The 26,705-nt window shown below is 36.7% G+C and overlaps 1 protein-coding gene across 2 annotated transcripts in view; it reads left to right on the top strand.

Moving 5' to 3' along the window:
• The first annotated feature begins 203 nt into the window (after positions 1-203).
• LOC150097096 (histone-arginine methyltransferase METTL23-like) overlaps positions 204-26,705 on the top strand; it is an 85,774-nt gene continuing 59,272 nt past the window's right edge. For both annotated transcript variants that reach the window (XM_090407111.1, XM_090407110.1), the window contains exons 1-3: positions 204-399; positions 5,822-5,926; positions 9,336-9,579. In XM_090407111.1, the coding sequence (XP_090263237.1) occupies positions 226-399; positions 5,822-5,926; positions 9,336-9,579 (523 nt within the window). In that variant the 5' untranslated portion in view covers positions 204-225. The remainder of the gene's footprint in view (positions 400-5,821; positions 5,927-9,335; positions 9,580-26,705) is intronic.

The following is a 26,705-nucleotide window of genomic DNA, read 5'->3' as shown; positions in this document are numbered from 1 at the left end:
TGAAAAAAACAGACGAAAAAAAAAATTAAAGAATGTGGATTTGATTACCACGTGGAATTTTGTGTTGGTAGTTACGAAGAATTGTTATTAAGAAACGTGTTTCCTGTAAAATAGGAAGTCATAATCTGAGTCGGTGGTGTCGCCTAAGAATAAATTGCTCGCAAATTAAAAATTTTTTTTTTAATTATATCAACACGCTAACCCTTAGACGCGATGCGATAAAGAATGGAAACGGTGCGTACAATATTTGATTCTTGTACCAGGGACAGTACGAGCAGAGATAATACCGATAACGTACGTTGCTACAGTACACAGATTAAGACATTTTGCTTTAGAGATCGTTATACGGAACAAGAGGAACTTAAACCATTGAACTGCTTAGAGATAAAAATATACGAGGTATCAGTTTTGTTATTTTTCATAGTAGCAGCAGCAAATAACTCCATAGTACTGGTTGTGTACGCATGGTCACTATTGACACCCATAATCTGCACCTAATTGGTATGTTTTCTGTATCAATAAAATTAATTCCAAGACACTTGTTATGAACATAAAGCTATACACAGATGTACCAGTTAAGAAATCAAATAATAACGTGCATTCATATATACTGTATAAAATAGCTTGGTATCTTTAACATTTATTATACACAAGGTAAAATACTTTCTACATATATATATATAAATGTATATATATGTACCTGTTTAAAAATGGCTTAAGAAAGTCTAAGTTAGACCATGGACTGGTAGTGACTCAAGAAAAGAAACGGGGAAAAAATATTAATATTAAAAAGATTTAAAAAATGACACGGAACTTAGAACTATTAAAAATTTTGAAATCTTACAGTTGTGCCAAAATCATCTGCTCTATAAAACATACACAAGATAGCATATTATTACTAAAGCTGCTTAAGAAAAGTTTCCAGGTAATGTATTGTTAAAATTCCAGATAGAGAAGAAATTATAGACCTAATGGATGGAAGAAGATTGAAAGAGAATAATACATAAAAGGCAGAATATAAAGGACCACTTTGATTTCAAAATACATGCTGGGGGGGGGGGGCATATTAATAAATACAAAATATTTAAATTAGACATAGTAAATAAAACTATACAATAAAATAAAATAATTAAATGGTATAAAGCAAATGTGAAACACAATGATAGACAAAAATGGGAGAAATATAATGCATCAAATGGCTATAATGTAGAAAAAAAATGGAGGGATAACCTTCAAAATTAACGATAATATACTTAAAGAACCAAGAAGAGGAAAAGAAGAAATATTATAATAAATTATTATTATTATTTCAGGGAAACCTCCATAGAGGCTGAAGATCATTGTATACAATATCTTTTGGGCCTCCTTGAATGCATTCACCAATAAACCACTCATAAAAGACTAGCCCACTCAATAACTCCTTCCACTCATGAATATTTCCTTTATTACTTCTATAAAACCCTTTTAGTTATCCCCTCTTTTCTGCCTATCATCCAACTTTTGCAATCCACAAATCCCAATCTGTCATTGCAGGAATCATTCCACACATCATTTGCTATCTTGGTCACTTACCTTTGAATCTTCTCTATCACTTCCTTATTTACAAGAAACCCAGGTATACCAGACCTCTGTATAGTAATCCAGATGTGGCCACATCAAACCTTGCAAAGAGGAATAACTTCTTTATCTGTGCTTGTTAATGTGTTTTCAATAACCAATGAAATGAAGATATTTAAATGGCTATAGAGCCTCCATAGTTCAGTCAGTATAGAGGAAGGAAGCCCTTTGGTTGGAAAGACCTGGGTTCGATTCCCGTCCAAGATGCAAGGAACCATTATCTGGTCTCTTTCGACTAAAGGTGAGTTAGCCGGTCTCATACCTGAGGTGGGAGGCTTTTTTCCCTGGAAACTTGAGTTTTTCATCCCCCAGAATAGGGAAACCGGCCCCATGAACACACATGGATTACAGTCATGAATGCGTCCTGGCAATATGCCAGTCTTGAACCTGGATATTTTTGGGGGGGGGGGGGAACAGTGGACTACCCTATAAAAATCTCACTAGGAACACTTTGTGGGCAATGCCTACAGAGTCACCTAGGGTTGGAAACAACTGAAGGGAAAATAAGTCACTCAAAATGGCTATAAAGAAATTATAAGTTAATAAGACTCAGAAATGTGATAATGTCTCTCAAAAATTTCTAAAAAATCTTGAATAGACGAGACTCCTTGCAAAAATAATAACACACACACAAAAAAAAAAAAACTGAAGCCCCCCTACACACACAGAACTTGATAGTATCCAAACATATTTACCCAATGAAAAAAAATGTTAACAAATGTGAAGCCTGTTTAATACTTAATGTACTATAGAATTTGTTCTGTAATAGTGCATTACTGTTGATACTGCACTTATGTACTACTGTAGAACAGAGTTCTATCATGGTACATTAGTAGCAATATCACTGTTAGTGGACTACGGGATAGATAATTTAGAAACTATGGCTTAAGAGACAAACACAAAACTTTTTAAAGACTCCAGAGAGTAGGTTGTGATCTCACATCACATTGAGATTTGAACCCTTAGCCTGTTTTTAGTGTACAATTTATGGAGACAAATACACATTAGTGCAATTACTACTTATAATTAAGTAACACTCAACGTTTCAGCCTCTATATTGAGGTCATCATCAGGAAAACATACATATGGACAAGACACAAGTTACATGACACTACACAAAAGTAAACTAAATTTACTTTTGTGTAGTGTTTTGTGTAGGCTGGCAAAGGTTGGTCGATTGGTAGAGCCTCTGCTACTAATGGCTCAGTTAAGTAAGTTTGAGCGTGGTTAGTAGTTGGAAGGGGACCAATCGTTCAATGCTGTTGACACACTCCCTCGATGAGTCTTTGGACTCCGTGGAGGTGTCAAATAATAATACTAAATCTGACTGCTTTGCTTTGTTAATCATTTATGCTAGCCCTGACCTCTGGTGAAAAAAAAAATATATATACAGGGTGTTCGGGATAAATTTGACAGTTTCGTAAGGAAAAAGAAAATCTTCTTTGTATCTATTAAATTTAATGAATTGACAAAAAAACATTACAGGCAGAGTTAATTACAATACTATCAACAAGATTTACTCAAAATAACCACCATTAGCATCGATCACAGCTTCAATTCTGCTTCGGAACCTCGAACAAGCTGATGCTACAGTCTCCCTGGGAAGGGCCGCAAAAACTGTTTTAATTTTATCCATTAACTGGGCTTTTGTATTACTGGAAGTGCGATTGGTGTCTTTTTCAACTGCGCCCCATACAAAATAATCCATGGGGTTAAGGTCTGGGGAGTTTGGAGGCCAAACATTTGGACTGGTGAAGTCGTAGAAATTTTCAGACAACCATTTTTGACTTTTCCCAGAGGTGTGGCAAGGGGCCGAATCCTGCTGCCATACATACGGCCTACCATTGGCTACCCTTGTTATCCAGGGCTTGACTACAGTTAGCAACTCCACGAACAAAGCCTGAATTCCAATGCCAGGGTTCTTCAACACCTGTTCCTGCAGATTTGCGAGGAATTCTGCTGTACGAACGCAATCAGATCGTCTGCTAGGGATCTTTCTTCTTGCTACATCCTCGTAGTCACCATTGCAAGTCTCTAGTTCATGCCTGATTGTTTTTACTGTATTCAGGGAGCATTGGGCAGCAGTCGTAATATCCTTATTTTGATGGCGGGCACGAATCATCATGATACAAGTTATTCTCTTCCATGATTCAGGTGGGTTCCAGCTATCCATCCTTTCTGACATCTTGTATATGAATGAAGAAGGGTCCAAACTTTTAAATGAAGAGAAGTGTGTGTTAATACATGTAACTTACGGAAAAATATAATTAATTATAAATATGTCAAATTTATCCCGAACACCCTGTATATATATATAAAATAAATAAATAAAATTTTAAAAATAAAGAAAATCTTAAAAAATCAATAAATTTTAAAAATTAATAAATTAAAATAAAATTAGTAAATACTTTTTCATACATAATAAGTGTAAAAACATAGATGATTAAAAAAAATTATAGAACTACATTGAATGCATCTTTACATACCTGTTTGTCTTAAAGTTTTCTTTTGTTAGGGTTCAGTCATCATGTTCTGGATCCTATATGGGTTGCGGATGGGTCTTCCAGATTTTTGGAATTGTTATTCCATCATTCTTGTTGAGATTAGGATGCTGAATCAGTATTATTACTATTATTACGGGCGACTCCAGGGAGTCCTTAGACTCATCGAGGGAGGCCCTAAACATCATGTCCACACAATTATACGACATTCTCACAGTATCTATCATACCTTGCCTTGAACTCACTCACCGTCATAGCACCCACAATAAAATCACGGTATCTCACAAGCTTCCTTGAATTTTCTTTCAAACTAGGTTTTGGTGCAGTGTAGGGACTCGGTGCCTTTCCAGTTGATTCTGTAACATGTTTGGAGTGCAATGGTCTGACAGACCTATTTTATCATAGTGAAGGAATTTAATGTACCTTATGTGTTCATATTTTCTTGGAATTGTGTGTCCTGTTTTTTCTGTGTAGAGTAAGTTGCAGGTGTACTGAATTTTGCAAACCCCTAGGTGGGAAGGGTAAGGAAGGGGATTTTTGGATGAGCTGAGTGTACTTTTTAATTTTGCAAGAGGTCTGAAAGTTGCCTTATACACCTTTAAAAATTATGGAAACAGCTAATGTTAGAGTAAACCTTCAGTTTAATATAAACCAAAATAATCACTCAATTTATATTAAACTAAAGTTTTACTCTGACACCGTAGTTGTTTCCATAATTTTTGAAGATATATTCTGATCACCATGCAAGCATGAAAGATAGGTTGCCTTATGTTGTATTTCTGTAGTGTTCTATTTATTTTTTTCTGATATTCCCTTAATGTTTGGCATGGCTTATTTGTAATCTTTTTTGCCTTTCATGGCATTATTGTTGAGGACCTTATGAATTGTTTTTTGTTCATAAGGTTTTGTTCTTTGTAAAAAATGTAGCCATTTTTTATAAAGGTTTGGCTAATGATTTCATATTCCTTCTTCAGTGCTTGCTCATCAGAGCAAATTGTTAAGGCTCTATGTTTAAGGATTCTGATGATCCCCCCCCCCCTAGTTTTTGTGCTGGATAGTTGTATGAATCTTTGTATATGTTTCGGCCTGTGTGTGAGTAGGTTTGCAGTGGTCTGCGAAGACAGACAGCCTGAGGGAAGACATGTGACAACTGTGTTTAGAAAAGGAAGAGAGTTAGTGTCTCCATAAATTGTACACAATGAATGCTGACCATTGAAAGAAAGACTTAGCATGTTTTGGAAAGCAGTTGTACTGTCCATTTGGCCAGTTAGATCAGGGACTGCTCCAAAGCTGACTATCCAGGTATGCTTTGGAATATCCATCCTCTATGAACTGCAGCCTCCAGTTGTTTAAAAAACATATCGACAAGTTCCTTCTTAACTACTTGCCCACATACTTTCCTGTGGGATTGATATTAACAACCGTGATTTGAAACACCTGAGAAAATAGAATATTTGTTTAGATTCCCATAATTCCGTTAGACCCTGAACTTAAGCACAGCAGTACCTAATGTATAACAATAAAGATTACATGTTTTAAGTTTGTATATGTTGAGTCAGCTTTATAATTAATTTGCTTTTGAGAATATGTATATTCATCAACATTCCTGGATTGGATTTTGCTTATTATTAAAAATGAGAATAAACAATAATTAACAACATTCTCTTATGATTATGCTTTTATTTAAATGTTGTTTCTTTTAGGAACTAAATCCTAGTTATGGAATGTATGTTTGGCCATCATCTCCTGTGTTAGCCCAGTATGTTTGGTTTCACAAGGAACATGTGCAGGGGAAAAAAATCTTAGAGGTATGTTTTATAATTAGTTGTCTGCCTGTTTATTCTTTACTGTAATTAGTATATTATTATTATTACATGACACCTTCAAGGAGTCCAAAGATAATCGAGGGAGCCCACCTACTCTATAAATCTCCGTCTCCATCACTTAATCCACCAACTACAGTGAGCCACCACTATCATCATCACCTACACTAACACCATCTATTGGCCACAACCACCGCTAGTTTTTTTTTTTTTTTTTTGTCTGTAAATTGCATGTGTTCTCAAGACTGATTTGTCTGTACGTGGAATGAAAAACCATGTTTCCAGGAGGGAAAACCCTGCTGCCTCAGTATGAGATCAGCTAACTCACCTTCAATTGAAAAAAAAGCCCATATAAAAATTCCTCTCGTATCATATCATAGATTAGTATATTATATCTATGTAAAGTATATCTAAGTCAGTTGAATAAATTTATATGAAATATGAGTGAAATCAGCCAGAAGAGTAGTGTCTCCATAGTGCAATTAGAAGAATAGCAGAACATTGTGCTCTTCGATTGGAAAAGACCTGGGTTCGATTCTCGTTGTGACGAGGGGAATCCTTATATGGGCTTTTTCAATTGAAGGTGAGTTGGCCGATCTCATACAGAGGTAGCATGTGTTTTTTTTCTTGGAAACTCGGGTTTTTCATCTCGCATACAGACAAATTGGCCTTCAGAACATAAACAATTTATATATTTGGTTTTATCCTTTATTGAAGTGTAAGCAAACAAAGTTTGCACCTGAAGTTTTCAGGACTGGGGAAACTCGTGGTAAAGGTGATATAAGTTCTTATCACTTGCCTTAGTATCTCTCATAATGTAAAGCACATCTCCTTGTAGACATGTATAATGCTATGCATATTTACCATGAGTTGCCCCAGTCCTGAAAGTACTTCAGGTGCAAACTTTGTTTGCTTACACTTGGATAAAGGATAAAACCAAATATATAATTAGCATAGCCAAGTGAAAAAACTTCCATAAACAATTTACAGACAAAAACATACTGTTGTTGCTGATGATGGGTGGTAGGTGGTTGATGTAATGTCAACGTAGTAGTGTCGTAGTAGAAGAATTAAGTAGTAGTGGAGAGGGTGAGATGTATTTAGTGAAGTAGAGTAGGGTGCCCTCCCGCAATGAGTCCTTGGACTCCCTGGAGGTGTCACGTAATAATAATAATAATAAAGTTAGCAGTATACAAGACCATTCAGATCAGTTTTGACATGTGGATCAGAGAGTTGGATCAGAAATAAAACATTTATTCAAGGACCATTGACTATTCTGTTTTAGAGAATTCTAAGTTTTGAGGAATATATGAGAGGAGTGTACAGATAATATCAGTGGCAGGATGATATTAAAAACAAAAATGGCAGAAAGGAACTTCACATTATTACTATTCAAGAATGTTTAAGTAGAGGTAATCTCACCAAAACAAAATAGGAGATGATAGATTAGCAAAACAAATGTATCAGAAATGGCACGAAATGACCCAGAAAAAAGCAAGGTATATTGGATGATTTGAACAAGTGGTTAGAGGTGCTTTAGTAGACCGAAATACAAATACTGATCAAATTGGAAATCTGACAAATAATACACCAAGATGTAAAAAGTTATCGATTAGAAATTGATCATGAAATATTAATTGCATGTTAGACTCTCATAATATCTGGTATATCCCATGGGTATACAGAGAGTGATGATTTGGATACTAAAAAAATCCATTTCAGTGTGTGTGTATGAGTGTGCATGTGCTGTTGATCTAATTAGCATTCTGTTTGTTTTGAGGTAAACATGGAAAAGTCACAATTTAATAATGTAACTAAATCCTGGGTTGGTGCTGAAATAACTGATGATGAGACCACCACAGTCTGAGCATATGTTCAGTTTGTGAAGTTCAGTGATTCATTTTCTTTTTGAATTTTACAGTGTTCTTCAGACCAGCTTCTGGTTAATATGCTGGGCTAAAGTTCCAGAAACTGCCACTTACCAGGTGTGTTTGGGGAGGCAGTGGAGGGGTATATGGCCTTAGCAGTACTCCTCTACAAGTTGTTGCAGAGCTGAGTGAAACTTGCCATGTATACTGCTCAGCAAATAATTCATTACTATATTTTCCATATCTTTTTGTTTACTTTAAAATAATTATCTAATCTTCCTAACAGAAAACCAGCTTCTTCAATTTCTACTCATCTCACCTTTTCTCATAACCACACACTCTTCTCTCTTTATATATATATATATATATATATATATATCAGATGTGACATTTGTACTTGTGTTCACTGTGCTATCTTGTGTTATGTATGACATAGGATTTTCTCTTTTGGAAAAGCATTTCTTGCTATATATCCTCAATCAACAAATGTTTATTGTTGAATTTTCATATCAAATTTGTGACAGCATTATTCTCTTTTGTCGAAAAGTCATGAAGACTTGAATTGGATTTATTCAGGAGTTTAACTTCACCATGCAACATAAAGAGCTTAATGTAATATTTAAAATTTTGATATCAGATTTAAGGCCACTTTTTTCCTACTCTGATCCATATAGGTGATGAAAGGCAAAAGATGCGGGATAGTGTGCATCCTTGCCTTTCACCTGATTTTAAATTAAACCATCTTCCTATACTTCCTTCAATTTTAACTGCTAATGTAGAAATTAAGTATAGGCTATATATTGCTCTGTATAATATCTCATTTACATTATATAATTATAGCATTTTGAAATGATTTCTGACAGCATAAGAACACTATGGCAGTGCCATTGACTGGATATTTTACCAATTATCAAAATTGTCACACACTATAAAAAGGCATGTTGCTACAAATTTGTGAAGTGTGCCAAAAACCTAGCTGTGCAAATGGTTTCCGATCATTATTGGCTAAAAATCTCTTGTCCCATTCTGTCATAATGATTTCTTGTCTCTGCTATTATCTTCCTTATTCTAAACTTTTTTTTTCTTTTCTTTTCTTAAATGAAGATTTTATCCAGTTCATCTTTGGCAGTAGGAAATCATCATCCTTGGAGATGTGAATATTTGCATCATCAGGTGTTTTTTCTTCTCCCCAGTTGCACTGATCCAATAGGTTTTTTTCCTTCCCACCACATAAAAGATTGTAAAACATATAGTGCACTCACATCGTGTGCAGGGCTCTAGAAATCCTATTCTAGAGACCAGTCACAAAACTTTTTCCAGCCATTTTAGTCCTCCAGTAAACAGGATGGTGGTGGTGTGATCTTGTTGTTTTGGTGTAATCTAAATAGCCAGCCAGTAATGAAATGTTAACATAAAATGCAGAAATAAAGCACATTAAAATATATTTTATGCATTATTTTGAGTCTTGCAGCAGACGTTTATGACTGACTGCATGAACACAGTAAAATCTTAAATGACTCTTTTAGATTGGTGCTGGCACATCTCTTCCTGGTATTGTAGCTGCAAAATGTGGAGCCCATGTGATATTCTCTGACAGTGAATGGCAAGAACACTGTCTTCACTTGTGCTACAAGAACATTAGATTAAACCATATCAATGAAGAAAACACTAAGGTTGTGGGATTGACATGGGGATTGTTTAGTCCCAGTTTATTCAAGATTGGCAATGTGGACCTTATTCTTGGATCAGATTGTTTTTATGAACCAGATGGTGAGATTCATGTTTATATATATGTATATATATATATGTAGAAAGTATTTTACCTTGGATATAATAAATGTATATATATATATATATATATATATCACAGAAATAAATATATTTATTGCCTTGAAAATGTTATCATCTAAATATTTGTAGTGGATAAATATCTCCTGTATTTAAATATATGCTAAGTGAGAATTTTTTAAAAAAAAACCTTTCTTTTCAGTTCCTAATTGCAAAATTTAAAATAAAAATAATAATAACAGGTATTTCATTAGACATTTATTTATTTATTTATTTTGTTTTTTTTTATAAAAAAGAACAAAATGTATATAGTGTTTTAGATGATGATTTTATACATGCACAAAAGGTGTAGACTATTTAGACTTATATGTTGGTTTGAACTCATAAGGTTTAATGGAATAAATACAGTACATTTAAGTAATTAAATGACACATTTAATCAATCCAGTATTTCATCTGTCACTGAAACATTGTTAGGTAAACAATATTAAAATTACAAAAACATGCCATATTGCACAAAGCAATAAGTGGAAAAGATTAAAAACTGAAAGCCTAAAGCCAAGAGGGAGGGACACCCTCTATGAGTGCTGTTGGGTAGGAGAACTAAGAATTAAAGTTTCTCAACTCTTGGGAAGTTTAATACAACCATATTTATTAAGATAGGTTGGTTTTTTAAATCTACTGCTTATTTATAAAAAAAAAAAAAAAGTCTTTCAAATTTGTATTTGTTGTGGTGAACTAGAATTGCATTGGTAGGATGTAGCAAGAATGTTCTCATGTACACTATTACAGAACCAGGTGAAGTATGAGGGGGAGTAATAATGGCTATAAGAATACTGGCAATGCATTGGTTTTTCTCTATACAAGAGCTAGGAGCAGGGATAGAAATCAAAGGATATATGACATATTTCAGCAGGGATAGGGAGGATAAATATAGTGTTGCAGTGTACTCGTGATAAGAGATGAACTGTACCCTCTCAGGGTGGAGAATCACAGTGGAGATAAATTAATGGATTTGAGAGTATATGGTGCAAGATAGATGTTTATACAACAAGATATTTAGTGGGATGTTGCTACAGACTAGGGAATATAACTGCTGATGAGCAGGAAATGTGGGCAGAATTTGAAAAAAAAAGGGTCATTAGTGAATGGGAGACACATAAGAAAAAGTTGTTGACAACAGTGTCAGATTGTATATCTCGAGTGAAGAAGATAAAGCAATTTGGAGTCAAATTGATGACAAGAGAAATAGAAGGGGAATTGCAGAAGAAAATAATATTATGGAAGATACATAAAGAGAGAGGTGAGAACAGTTACAGGAGGAACATAGAGCTCATCAGGCTAGAAAAATGACTAGTATTACATTGAGAAAAATCTTAGAATATGAGAGGAGACTGATGCTGCAATCCAAGGCAAATCCCAAGGAGTTTTTTTCGCTATGTGGTGTGAGTAGGAAGGAAAATGATAGCAGATGGATTATCTTGCTAGATGGAAATAAGAACCAGGTAACCAAAGAGATGACACAGTTGAACTGTTTAATGATCACTTTATTAAAGTGTTTCATCTTAGTACAGCAGGCTTTACTAAGATTTAACACTTCATTGTTCATTGGATAATGAACAATGAAGTGTTAAAAGTGAAGGAAGAGAATGCATTCTGAATACTGAGCTAAATGTTAATAAGGGAAGAGCTTAGATGGTATTTCACCACATGTTTTATGGGAATGTGCCATGGAACTGATTCTGCCATTAGCTTGGTTGTTTAATGAAAGTCTTTCAATTGGACAGGCTTCTGGAGAGTGGAAGGATGGTAAGATAGTACCATTGCATAAGGATGGCAGTAGAATGGAAGTATCAGATTATAGGCCTCTTTGTATTTCTTCTGTAGTTAAGATTTTGGAGAAATTGTATACAAAATTGGGTAGATGAGAGCAATATTATTTATGCTGGCCAGCATGGATTTGTTACAGGGTGCTCTTGTTTTAGTAATCTGGTAACCGTTTATAATAGAGTAACAGAGCATGGATGAGGGTAAGGCATACATTGTCATTTTTTTGAATTTTTCAAAAGCATTTGACAGGATGGCACATGACAAGTTGATTTTTAAGTTGCAACATATGGGTTTGGATATCTGGATGGAAAAATTTGTGATTGGCTTTCTGGTAGATATTAGAAAGTTGTATATGGGGAGCAGTATCAGGGAGTAGGAAGATTATAAGTAGAGTTCCACAGGGCTAAATACTGGGACCATTACTGTTCAATTTTTATGTCAATGATATTGTCACAGGACTATTGGAAGATATTCAGTTGTTTGCAGAAGTTTTTGAAGCTTGGGAGGGTCATTAGTAATAGTGATGATGTTTTGGCTGTTAAAGAGGATTTGAATAAGCTTGAAAGGTGGAGAAATGGGAATGTCAAATGTAAGGTTTTAAAATTTGGACGAAATTTTAAAAAAATTTTCATACTCACTTGGTTATAATGGAGGAAGCAAGAGATCTCGGGGTGATTGTGGATAGAGATTTGAAGTTCTGAGAACATAATGTAAAGGTTGTGAAGATATCTCAGAGAATTGCTGCAATGTTGACGAGGACATTGATTACAAGAGATAAAAGTGTGGTGGTGGCCCCATTGTATAAAGCTTTGATCAGACCACATCTGGATTTCTGTTCTCAGATCTGGTCAGTGGGATTTGAAGGGGATGAAATAATCTTGGTGAGGGCGCAGAGATAGATAACAAAAATGACATCAGGACTGTACAATGTTGATTATTGAGGACAGACTGAGGGCATGCAGTCTGCAGAGTTTGGTGGATAGAAGACACAAGGGAGGGAGAGAATGTGATCAAGACATTTAAGCTATTGAATGGATATTGTGTTACTGTTGAGGAGATTTTCATATGGTAAAACGAGAGGAAGGAGTCAAGACAAGGGGCCATCCCTGGAAGTTGCAAAAGAGAGTGGTGAGTAAAAGGATAAGAAATAAGTTTTTTGCATGGAATGTGGTAAGAGCATGGAATGTATTTCCTGAGAGGGTAGAAAGTGCAGATTGTGGATGAGTTTAAGGAGTCGGTACCGTTGACAGCCTGTAACATAGGGGCAACCTGCCTTACAACATGGCTTAATAAGGGCACTCTTTCAGCCATATTGCACTAGGCAGTGTCGCTACTCTAACAATTCATGTTAGTGTAGTAAGTGCAGAAAGAAGTTTTTCCAAGCCTAAACTGATTAAAAATTACTTGCGAACAGCAATGACCCAAGAAAGATTGGTTGGTCTAGCAACTATATCGATAGAGGCGGACATAGCTTATAATTTAAATTTAAAAGAGCTTATAAATAGTTTTATTGTGCAATATCCCTGTAGAGCAAATATTTAATTAATATTGTTATGTAATCATTTTGCATTAATGTTTCTCTTGTAATAAAAACAAAATATCAATTGGAGATTTCCTCAGGATGTGATCTAATCTGGCGACGGCCCTGTAAGGAGTGGTATGACAGACTGTTTTGATCTCCCACTTGTGACTCCATGGAGGTCAGGAAAATAATAATCTCCCCAACACTTTAATCACAACTTCAAACACACTGATAGGCCTATAATTTTTAGCCTCATTTTTATTATCACCCTTGTGAGTTGAACAGTTTTATCTCTTTCCTACTCCAGGACTTGTTCTGCTGCAGGACTCTTGTTCAACAAGCATGCCTTGAACAAGAGTCATTAAATCCCTACCATTAACTCCCTGAAATATTTCCTTATGACATGCAGTGATATGTCATGAAATCCTATTGCCTTATATCAAGTTTATATAATTATTTCTATACCTCCTGTTCACTTACTGTCGCCCCTCTCTCACCATACTCTCCACAACTATACTCTTTTTCGGGTTATCTTGGAACTTGGAAGTAGCGGAATAAGCTACATTTCCAGCTTTTCTTACCATTCATACTATAGGCTTATGCTGCATAAAATAGTTCCTTAAATTTTTTATGTTGTTACATCATGTGGTACTTTGTATATAATTATTTTACTATTTCCTTACTTGCCGATGCTAGAATTATGTTTCCTACCATTAAATTGTTACAGGGAACTTATTTTTGGAAAATGTCATTATCTATCACATGATCTCCAATGCCTGCTGACTTTACCCTAAACATGGCAGAAATGACTGGTGGTGTTGGATCTTGTATTCCCACTTGTGGTAGTCCTAAATTAATCATTCATCCCAAAGGCAAACCTCTGAGAAGCTCTGAACAGCACATCATACTAAATGTTTATGCTGGTTTACGCATGAGAAATCCTGATGAAACAGTGGGCAATATCATGAAGCAAACAGCGAAACTGACAGGTATAAGCAAGATGGCAGTATATCGCATGAAGAAGGAACTGACCATGACAGGACAACTATGCTGGGGAAGAAGAGGCATAGGACTATGCACATGCTCAGTGAAATATGATGACTTTACACTGTCAGCAATTCATCACAAAGGGCTCGATTTCTTCTGAAAGAATGAAATTCTTATGATAGATAAGGTAATGACTGCTATAAACAATGATGAAGATCCCTCTCACATTTCATTAACAACAACTTGCCAGTTATTAAAGGACCTCGGTTTTGTTTATGCCACAAGAAAGCAATCATCGGCATTACTTGAAAGGGAAGGTATAATTTTATGGCATCACCAGTATTTGCTTTCTGTAAGGAAATATCGTCACAAGGGACAAAAAATTGATTATACAGACGAAACCTGGGTGAATGCTGGTCACACCTACACTAAAGTTCTCCAGGACACGACAGTAAAAAAGTGCTCATCAAGCATTTGTGTTGGACTTAACGACAGACCTGAAAGCACCGAATGGAAAAGGGTCTTGTATAATCATAACGCACACTGGCAGCAAAGATGAATTTGCTGCCAGTGTGCAAATTTCCAAGGGCCCTTGAAATTTTACGAGCGTAGAAATCACAAGGCAATTAATAAGGAAATGGATGGAAAGCACTATGAACATTGGTTCGTGAAAATGTTTTTTTCCAAACATTGAGCCTAACAGCATTATTGTAATGGGCAATGCACCTTATTATTCTGTCCAACTGGAAAATGTGCCATCTCAAGCTACACGCAAAAAGGACATTCAGAAGTGGCTGAAGGAAAAAGGAATCGGTTTTACTTCTGATATGGTGAAAACAGAACTAATGAACTTGGTGGCAAATGCCAAGAGTCAGTTTCAAAAATATCGCATGGACAGCATTGGCAAACAGAAAGGACACACAGTTATTCGTCTTCCACCATACCATTGTGAACTGAACCCCATAGAACTTATCTGGGCACAAATTAAGGGGCATTTTGCAGCTAAAAATACAACTTTCAAAATTTCAGATGTTGAAAGACTGGTCATGGAAGGATTTCAAAAAAATTACTGAGTGCCCATGGAAAAGTTGCATAACCCATGTTATATTATTGAAGAAGAAGGAAAAATTCTGGGCCCTTGCTGGAATGATAGACGAGGAGGTGGAAAGTGTGTGTTTCACAGTAGATGACAGCTCTGAATCTTTATTTAGCGAAGATGCACAATCTGATGATACTACCCACAGCCTGAGTGGTGTTGAGGAGCTGTCTCATTAAATTAATGAAGGGATAAGAGTGTTTATGGATATATTATTATAATAAAATATGTCATTAATACAAAATTAATAATGGAAAACTCACATACAAAGATTATTTAATAGTATAATTTTCGCCTGTGTGTCACAGGCATTTTCAGTACATTTTAAGCTCAAAATAAACAATAACTGACAATTCCAAAAAGTGTCACCTAAGTAGCTGGTGTAAGATAACTAAAAAGGTCAATAAATTTCCTAACAAAACAAAAAAAAAAAAAAATGTATACAATAAAGTTAGGAAAGATTACTTCATTCTCCCAACTTAAATAGATCCGACGGCTTACGTCTATCCCCTTTACGGGAGATAGTACTTTATAAATCAGCTAATCCTTCCTAACTTTTTATTGTATACATTTTTTTTTTTGTTATTTTGTTAGGAAATTTATTGACCTTTTAAGTTATCTTACACCAGCTACTTAGGTGGTGCTTTTTGGAATTGTCAGTTATTGTTTAATTTGAGCTTAAAATGTACTGAAGATGCTTTTGGCACACAGGCGAAAATTATACTATTAAATAATCTTTGTACATGAGTTTTCTGTTATTAATTTTGTATAGATATATCTACTCACAGTATACCTCTTTTAAAAAAAATATGTCATGTTTGGAAATGTGCGTTGTGACGGGTGAAGTTCCCTTCATAACGTAAACAATCACTGCTTATCTTAAGCCAATTTATAATAAACTATATGACATCTGATTTGTCTGTTACTGTTAATTCCAGAAAATCCAAAGGCACACAGTCGTATAGAGTCATCTTGGCCGTGCAATTTCATATTAGTAATCATAATGTAATGTTATATGTAGAATGGTGTGATTTGGACAATGACTGCCTTTAGGGGATTTTCTATGCATGTGCTTAGTTACAAACACGACATGTTTCACTGTTGCCATAGTAACAGCGAACTAATATCCTGCTACCTTCAGAAGCAGTACGGCCTGTAGTATATAATATCTTTGCTTCCAAGATAACCTGAAAAAGAGTATAGGCTCGTCATGATGTCACACTTATGAGAATAAAATAACTTGATGAATCACTAATTAAATACTTTGCCTGTATCCTCTGCAGGTGGTAGCCTATCTATCATTTCCACCCATTAACACTTTGAGTCCTATCCATGTAAATATACATTGATCACACGTGAACCCAGAATCCCATCAATGTATATTAACATCGCTAAATTAAAAATTCCGAAAATAATAATATATGCTTGAAATTTATTATCAGACTGTACTGTAGCTAAATTTGAACTTTCATCTTCATTATCCATGAGGATGGTCGACTTTTGTCAATAAAAATCAGAATTTGTATTAGTATATCATAATGCCTGCCCATTGGCTGCATCACATATAAAACATTCCATATTTCATTATTTTACTACATATTTTTAATCATCTGCATTTTCAACATTCGTATTGCAATTTTTATTTGCTATAACAGTATTGTGCTTATATAGGGTGAACGGACGTGCTATCGGAGAGCTCCTGAGAGATTTGTGTTTTTTGTTGATTTATTGGTGTTTTGGATTCAATTTAATGGACTTAAGTGTTTAATTTTGGTATATTATTGGAGCTTTATTAGCGTGGTTAGTGTACTAAAGTGTTTTATAACATAATCTATGTCGGGAAGTCGCCGCTAGATGAATTCGTAATGTGTAGTGTTAGTGCAAGCTCCAGATAAGATAAGTATCATTTTCAGTTATCGATACAAATTACTTAATATTGTGTAGTTTTGTTTTGTTTGCCTTGCGTATTTTAGTGCGTCTATTTTTGGTGTGTTATAACGTATAATTTGACAAAACACGTTACAGATAAGTATGGCACCTGTGCGAAGGAAAATGGCGGCCAGTAATGAAGGTTCGCCATCGTTATCAAAGAACGGTAGCATAAAAGAAATGAGTCAGTGTACTAGCTGTGAAATGTACGCTTTGCGGAGTGCGGTCGGAGTGTGGTTAGATGATAATAAAGGATTGAATGTGTGTTGAAAATGTAGGGAGAATGCAGAATTGAAGTGTATTTCGGATCTTGAGTGTGATATTTTTGTCAACCTTCAGAATGAAGGAAATAGGGATATGACAAGAAACGGCAAGGTTGTACATGAAAATTGTGAGAGTGTGAATGATAGTATAAATGGTTTCTCAGAGAACAAAAAAGATGAGATAGATGCATTGAGTGAGATCGCGTTGTTGAATAGTGCGATAGAAAGAGCAAAACAGCAGCTAGAGTGCATGAACAAAAGTAGACTGAATGAACCAACCAATAATAAAAGGTATGACAGGAAAAATAGACGTATGAATGTGAACATGAACAAAATGAAGGATAGAGTGCTGTATGGAGACTCGTTAGTACGAGGTGTGTTAGTAGAGGATTTGACAAAATCGTACCAACCTGGTGCGACCATAAAGGATGTAACTGCGTCTATTAGAGAGCAAAAGGAAAGGGTGAAAGAAATGATTGTTGTGGCAGGTACGAATGATTTGAAAGGAGATAAAATGGAAATGATAGAAGACCTGAATGAATTGTTTGAGGTAGCAAAAGAATAGAGTGAGAGAGTTAGAATGATTAGTCTTTTGCCACGGTATGACAGTGAAATGTTTAAAAGGAGGGCTATAATTGCAAATGACTTTATGTGTGGGTTATGTATGACGAGTAGTGTGGAATTTGTGGATGTGTGGAGTGAGTTTGATGGGCGAAAGGATCTATATAAGATGGATGGCTTGCATTTGAATGGTTACGGTGTAAGAAGACTTGAGAAAGTGTTGCTGAATGTAGTGGATGTGCAAATTCAGGGAAACTAGATTTGTTAGGGGGGGGGGGAGTAGAGATACAGTCCTTATGGAGGCAGTTGAATGTAAGAATGAATATAATATGCCAGAGCAAATAAGGACAACAAATCTGAGTGGGATAGTTAATATAAGGCATCAAGGTAGGGTTGGGCTAATGGGGGTCTTAAATTCATGTACACTAATACTAGGAGTATTAGGAACAAGAAGGAAGAGTTTTTGGCCATGGTTGGCACTTCCAGACCACAGGTTATAGGTATTAGTGAAACATGGCTGACTATAGATGATATAACTAGTGGGATTGAATGTGATGGGTATAGTGTGTTCAGGAATGACAGAGAGAATAAAATGGGGGGGGGGAGGAGTATTGTTGATGATAGCTGATGAGCTCCAGCCAAGGAGAATAGAAGTTGAATTGCAGGATAGAGAAAAGAGCACATTTGAGGCCATTTGGTGTGAGATTGTGGCTAGCAGAACTAAATATACAATTGGGTGCTGCTATAGACCAGGTGATGGAAAAGATGGTGGTGACAGTATGCACAAGCAAATAGAAGAAATGGGTGGAAGGAGGGTGATTATTATGGGAGATTTCAACTATGGTCGCATTGATTGGAGTGAGGAGAGGACACACGGGAGGAAGGAACTGGATTTTATGCGGTTATTAAGGGATAACTATCTGCGACAGCATGTAATGGAAAATACTAGGGGTCAGAGAGTGCTTGACCTAGTAATTACATCTGAGGATTTGGCTGTAACAAATATGACCACATTGCCACCAATCGGTGAGAGTGATCATAGGGTCTTAACTTGGGAGGTGGCTAAAGGTGTAGAATTTTCAATTAAGACAGGGTACATGTGGAATTATCGGGCTGGAAAGTATGACAAGCTTAGGAGTTTGATTGGTTCAGTGCCATGGCATGTACAACTGCAAGGACTAGAAGTTGATAGTGCATGGGAGGTAGTTAAGAAGTGCTTGCATGAAGCAATGGCTGACTGTATACCTAGAGTCCGAATAATAAATCAAGTAGGGGTTAAATGGATGAATAACACCATTAAGCTTGAGTTGCAAAAAAAGAAACAACTATGGAGGGAATTTAAGGAGAAGGGTGACTGGCAGGCACATGAACGGTATAAAGCGCAGGCCAGAAGGGTGACGAGTGTGGTAAGAAAAGCAAAAAAGGATTACGAAAGAACATTGGCCATGCAGGCTAAAGAGAATCCTAAACAGTTTTTTAGATATGTAGCAAGTAAAAGGAAAAATGTACATGGCAGATTGATTTTAAAGAATGCCGATGGTAGGGAGGTAACTGAATCAGTTGAGATAGTTGAGTTACTGAGTGAGCACTTTGCAAAAGTATATCATCCAGGTGGTGACATTGCAGAAACGAATAAACCAGTAGATTATACGGGAATTGTGGTTAATGAAGTGGAGGTGAGTAGTCTATTGCATAACCTCAATGTCAATACATCTGTGGGATTGGATGGTATACCAGCTCGTGTTGTACGAGAAGCAGCTAAAGAATTGTCAGTACCCTTGACCATTTTGTTTAATTTGAGTCTCGGGTCTGGGTTAGTCCCGAGCGGGTGGAAAGAGGGGAAAATAGTTCCACTGCATAAAGGTGGTTCCAAGACTGCTGTTGTAAATTACCGACCGATTAGCATATCAGGAATCATTGTCAAGGTCTTAGAGAAAATAGTCAAGAGGAAAATACAAGATTGGATAGAAGAAAATGGGATACTGTATCGGGGACAGCATGGTTTTGTGAAGGGTAGGTCATGCCTCAGTAACTTGCTCACGTATTATAACACAGTGACGGCTGAACTGGATAAGGGTAATGGGTTTACGGTGATTCTACTGGACCTTGCCAAGGCCTTTGACAGGATTCCACATGGAATTCTAATCAGTAAATTGCAGCATATGGGAATGGACATAGGGTTGGTGAGATGGATAGGAGGGTGGTTGACGGAGAGATCAGAGAGTGGTTTACTCGGGAGTAGAGTCCACAAGACGGCCTGTGACTAGTGGTGTGCCACAAGGATCTGTTCTTGGACCACTGTTGTTTAATTTGTTCATAAATGATATAGGAAATGATCTGAGAGGAACAGTTCATTTGTTTGCGGATGATGCGAAGTTGGGTAGGGCAATAGTGAATGCAGATGACGTCAAAATTTTGCAGGATGATTTGGATAGATTGGAGGTCTGGGCTAAGGAGAATGGATGTCAGTTTAATGTGGCAAAATGTAAGGTTATGCATTTTGGGGTGAAAAGATTGGCGGCAGTTTACTGCATTGGTGGAACCCTGCTCCAGGAAATTGATGAGGCACGAGATTTAGGAGTGTTGGTAGATAAGGAATTGAAATTTAGGGGACACATTGCAAAAGTGACCAAAACAGCTCATCAAATCACTTGGTTGCTGAAGAATACGTTGACAAGCAGAGACAAGCAGGTTATTGTTCCTCTGTATCGAGCCTTGATAAGACCCCATCTAGACTACTGTGCTCAGATTTGGTCACCTAGGTTTCTTCTTGATGGGGAGGAGGTGGAGAGGATCCAGAGGCGAGTGACCAAGATGATACCTGCTATCTCCGTATGAGAACAGGTTGAGGATTTGTGGGTTGCAAAAATTGGTTGATAGGCGGAGGAGGGGAGATATGATTGAGACATTCAAATTACTGAAGGGTTTCTATAAAATTAATTCAGAAGATATTTTTGAGAACAGGGCTGGTTGTGGGAGGACTAGGGGACATCCATGGAAACTGGGCAAAAGTGTGGTTAGTAAAGGTGTTAGAGCTGGGTTCTTTACTTTTAGAGTAGTGAATGAGTGGAATGCGCTCCCTGAGTCTGTGGTGGATGCTGTGACAGTGAATGAGTTTAAGGCGAGGTATGATAGATACTGTATGAATGTCAAATAGTTGTGATGAATATGATTTGGGGCCTCCTTCGATGAGTCTAATGACTCCCTGGAGTTGCCCGTAATAATAGTAATAATAATAATAGTAATATTGGACAACCCTGGTTGCAGATATTAAAAGGTAACTGAATATTACCCAAAATGTATGTATAATGTTATGTAATATACCTTGCATTTCAAAAACTGCATGGCCTAATTCAATAATTTACCACTTCACTTTTGTGGCCAATAGTGAATGATTATAGTGATGTACACTTGTATGTAAAATGATATTTTCATCATAATAATAATAATAGACATAAATTTTATTTATAATTTTCATTATTTATGTAACATCTAAGCACTATTTTGACTGAATTTGTTGAACACTAAATAAGTAAATATAAGTAGAAACTAATAAAAAATTAACTTTTTATTTTTTTTCGAAAACCTTGATTTCTTGCCACCAGTTTCTGGAGCCCATACCACATGTATAACTAAAATTTTTGTTTCAATTAATTGTCAAATATGCTAACTAAAAGGCAAAAAATAATTATTTGGATATTCCATAGAAATACTGTACAGCATTTTTTTAAATAGACCTAAAAATGGTCAGGACACAGGTTTTTCTTAAGTCCCACTAGGTCTAGGACTCAAAGTGTTAACATCATCTTTCTCATAATCATTTTTTTCTTCTACTTGCCAGTAAAAAAAAAAATGAGATTTCTAACATGAATGATTATAATACTGCCAAGAAGAAAAAGAATCCTAGAGAAAGTTTTTCCACATATGAGAGGAACTTTAGAATTTTTTTTCTTCCCTGTGGGACATCTGTTTGTGGTTGGGGACGGCCCTACCAATGATGGCCCTTTTCAATTATTCCTCTTTTTCTTTACTTTTCTTTCTGTATATCACCAGAGTGGATAAGGTCCTTTTTAATACCAGTGAATACAATCGTAAAATGAACATTATCCTCCGCGATCGCGCTACCTACATCCCACTAGAACATGACCCCACAAAAACACAAGTTAAGAAATTAAAAATCTTACTTAAAAAAGTAACCTCCTGGCCCCCTGACGTCACAAAAAAACTTAAACCTTTCCACTCCCGTCCTCCCCAAATATACGGTTTACCAAAAATCCACAAACCCAATTCCCCACTCAGGCCTATAGTAGATGCCACCAATGCACCTTGCTACAGACTGTCTAAACAGCTGGCCAACTCTCTGACCCCCCTCACCGGAAGGTCCACTTCCTATATAAAAAACTCGACCCACTTTAAAGCCCTCACAGAAAATTTAACCTGGAATAATGCAGACATATTGGTAAACTTTGATATCTCCTCTTTATTTACCAATATTCCCTTAACTGACACTTTATCTCTCTTAGAAAACGTTTTTCCCTCTGACATCTTAGATCTCTTTTCCTTTGCCATTAACTCTGGGTATTTCTCTTGGAAGAACAAAATCTACAAGCAGATAGAGGGAACTGCCATGTGTTCCCCCCCCCTCTCACCCCCACCCCCCCTTGCCAATTTCTATGTGGAAGATTTCGAAAAACGAGCCATAGACTCAGTCCCACTCAAACCTTCTATCTGGCCAAGATATGTAGATGATTTGTTCTCTATTTGGCCTCATGACCCAGACACGTTAGACTCCTTCCTCAGTCATCTCAATAGCCTACATCCAAGAATCCAGTTTACTATGGAAAAGGAAAAGAACAATTGTTTACCCTTCCTAGACACCTTAGTCACATGCCTGCCTAATGATACACTTGGCATCACTGTATACAGAAAACCCACACACACAGGCAGATACATTCACAAACTCTCCCACCACCACCACCACCCCTCACAACAATATGGCATCATCAAAACTCTTACCAAGAGAGCCCACAATCTTTGTTCCAGTGGAACCGCCCTTACTACTGAGCTTAACCACATACACAACACTTTCCTCCCCAATGGCTACAGCGAACACAGTATCAAAAAAATAATCAGTTCCTCCCCCATTCCCCATCCTTGTCAACAAGATTTTAAAAATGCCATCACCATACCCTACATCCGTGGCACATCTGAAAAAATAGCCAAGATACTAAAAAAGTACAACCTACACACAGCATATAAGCCCTACCGCAAACTTGCTACCCTTATCCGTTCTACGAAAGATCAGCTCCCTCCTCTCTTGCTGCCTGGAGTTTACAAAGTACCCTGTTCCTGTAAGCTGGCATACTTTGGACAGACAGGCAGATCAGCATCCATCCGCCTGGAGGAACACAAGTCTTACATCTATAAACACAACTATGGCCATTCAGGCTTGGCTGACCATGTTTTGGACACCACCCACAGAGTATCATGGAAGAAAACCACCATGCTCCACCACAGCAAATTCAAGAACGAGAGACTTTTCTTAGAAGCAGCAGCAGCTCTCAGAAACCAACCAAATCTTAATAAATACGGTTGCATTAAGCTTCCGAAGATTTGGGAAACACTCATCACCAGAGGTCCCACCTTACATTCCAGGCCACCTACTACTGCCCTTAGAGGGCGCTCCACCTAGATAGGACTTTAGTGTCACCCACGTGGTTGGGCTTAGTATTGTAAGATTTGTGTGTGCATAATACATTAATTGTTTTTGTAATCCCCGTAGATGTCCTAGTGACTAGGACGAAATATAGGAAGTATTAAATTCTGTTTTAATTCTTTTTGAGTGTTGTAAAAAATCCATTAAGCCTCCAACATGATATATAAGGCATTGGTCAGACCACATATGGGCTGTTGTGCTCAGATTTGGTCACCTAGTGTGATGTGGAAACACTAGAGAGAGTTCAAAGATGAATAACCAAAGTGATATCAGGACTCTGGAGTGTTGGTTATGAAGAGCATCTGAGAGAATCTGGATTACAGAGGTTGGTGAATAGATCTTCAAGTTAGTTAAGGGATTCTCTCAGATTAATACAGAAGAAATGAGTGGTTTTTAAGATGGGAAGAATGAGATTCCATCCCTAGAAGTTGTATAGAGATGTGGAAAAGAAGCGAGTGAGGAGTAGATTTTTTACATGGAGAGTTGTTAGCGAGTGGAATACATTGCCTGAGTGCATTGTGAGTGCAGGTAGTGTAAATAACTTCGAAGCTCATTGTGATAGACATGTTGCTGGTTGAATAGGCCTCCCACGATGAGTCTGTTGACTCCATGGAGATTACCAAATAATAATAATAATAATAATAATAATATATCATCAACAGGTGGAATACTAATCACAGAACACCTCATAAAACACTCAACTCTTGTAGAGGAGTGATATCAGAATGGGATCTCCATGATGTTCCCGATGAGGAGATACATTCGGAGTTTAAAGATCAGGGAGTGACAAGTGTGAAGCATATCCTGATATATAGAGATGATCATCTGATTCCAACCAGGAACTTCATCCTTACTTTTGATACACCTAAACCTCCAACATCTGCAAAAGCAGAGTATCTCAATTGTCCTGTTAGAGTGCACATCCTAAGATAGTTTAAATTTTAGAAATATGGGCATGCCCAAACTGCCTGTCATGGTGCTACCACTTGTGTCTGATGTGGTAGTAAAGAACATAATAACAAATCTTGCTCTGCAAAAAAAGCGAAATGTGTCAACTGTCAGGGAGAGCATCCAGCTTACTCTCATGCATGTCAGAAGTGGAAAGATGAAAAGGAGTATGAAATACAAAAAATTAAAGCAGAACAAAATATATCATATCAGGATGCAGAAAAGGAAGTTAACCACAACTACACCTGTTTTGAGATGCTCTTATGCTGAGAAGGGGGCAGCTAAGAAAATGTCAAGAGCATCTCAAAAATGTCTTTTCCACCATCTGATAATTTCACCATACCTGAACTTAATAATCGTGAGTTGAGCTCATCAGTCACATGGCCTACAGTCTTACTTCACATTCAAAAATGGGTCCATTTGATATGAACTCGCCTGTCAAAAAAATTATTGCAAAGATCTCACTTAAAGATAAACCACCAGACACTCCCAGAGAAAAAATGGATACTTTAGTATCCACTGAAAGTAAATTAAACTTGCTAACTGACACTTACATCAAATGTTCAAATACTTTACCAGAGGAAGAGATGGACACTGGCCATTCATACTTCCGAGAAACAAGTGATAAATATAAACCTGACAAAGGTAAACCCTCAGCCTCCTGAAAACCAAACAAGTCCATAAGGCCAAAACAATAGGAAAATTTTTACCATGGAACTGTTGTAGGTTTTGCCAGGATATTGATGATATCAAGATTTTGTTGCAGAAACACAAACCTTTCTGTTTCTGTCTACAGGAAACATATTTAAGACCCAATGAGGACTCTATGAGGAATTTTGGTGTTGTATACAAGGACAGAACTGAAAGTAGCCCTGCTCGTGGAGTAGCTGCTATCCTACTGGGCAGTCATAACTTCTTTCTATTGTGTCCAACTTAATACTGCTCTGGAAGCAGTAGTAATTTGCCTATCCATAGGATTTCTTATTACAGTATGTTCGATTTATTTACCGAGTGCTGAGTTAAATGAAATCGATCATGATAAAATTATCTTGCAACTGCCTGAACCCATACTTCTTATGTGCAACTTCAGTGGTCACAATACTGGGGGTAGTAATGATCTATCCCTTTGAATAACAGACTCAATACTTTTCTCCACATGCCTACCCACTCATATTTTGCAATCAATTTTACAATTTTACAATCTGCTCTCCTTCCATTCTTCCACTGCTCATACAGGATGTCGAAGAGAACATGTATGGAAGCAATCACTTTCCTGTTCTTTATACATTGTCTTCACAGGAACCATGTTCCCCTACACAGATATCCATATGGAAAATGGACCAGGCTGACTGGAACACTTTTCCCATCTTGCAAAATTTAATGCTGATTACAGTCAGTCAGACACCTATCATTGAAGTAGTAAAATATGTAACAGACTGCACTGTCCTTCGTGGAACTTAGATGTCAGGCAGCCAAAAAGATCAACACAGAGTGTGGAGTATATTTTGTGTCCCCATACTCGATTTACATCATCATCAGCATCTTGATTTACACTCTATCCAAAGCCTTTCTGAAACTTAGAATATCAGGCAGCCAAAAAGATCAACACAGATTATGAGGTATATTTCATACCCCACCACATCGAACTTAATAGCTTTTAAGTGTGCTTGGACCACAGCACATTATGTGAGACATCAAAAACAATCTTGGATCCAATTTACCTCATCATTTAATCAAAGGACCAGTGCAAAAAATGTATGGGATAAAATTCTGAAAATGAAAGGGTAGATATAGAACGCACACACCGTTTGTCTACCTTACACCATAATGAAAGTGTGATTGCCTATCCTAAAGCTATTGGAGATACTTTGGGAGAAATTTTTGTCAGAATCTCAGCAACAGCTCCATATTCTCCTGAATTTTTAACATTGAAAGAGCAGCAAGAAAAATAAAGATTAAATTTTTCTACTAATGGGCTTGAGCCATACAATTAGCCATTTGTTGAGGATCGGAATAATGTTAAAAGTTAAAAATCGGAATAATATAATATTCCCCAGTTATTGTTTTACCCATTTCAAGATAATTAATAAACAAAATGCCTTTAGCATCCCAAAACACTGATGCCATGATCTTTCCTGCTCATGGAACTGACTTTGTCTTCTTTGGTACTGAACAACTGGCTTCTGTCCACTGTTTTGACTGCTGTTTGGATTCTGGTGTGTAATGGTGAATCCAAGTCTCATCCATAGTAATAATC

This window comes from Typopeltis vanoorti, chromosome 17, assembly GCF_054136105.1.
Source record: "Typopeltis vanoorti isolate ZY-2024b chromosome 17, IOZ_Tvanoo_1.0, whole genome shotgun sequence".
NCBI lineage: Eukaryota > Metazoa > Arthropoda > Arachnida > Uropygi > Thelyphonidae > Typopeltis > Typopeltis vanoorti.
Note: the sequence above shows the minus strand (reverse complement) of the source record. Positions and strands in the feature narration are given on the sequence as shown.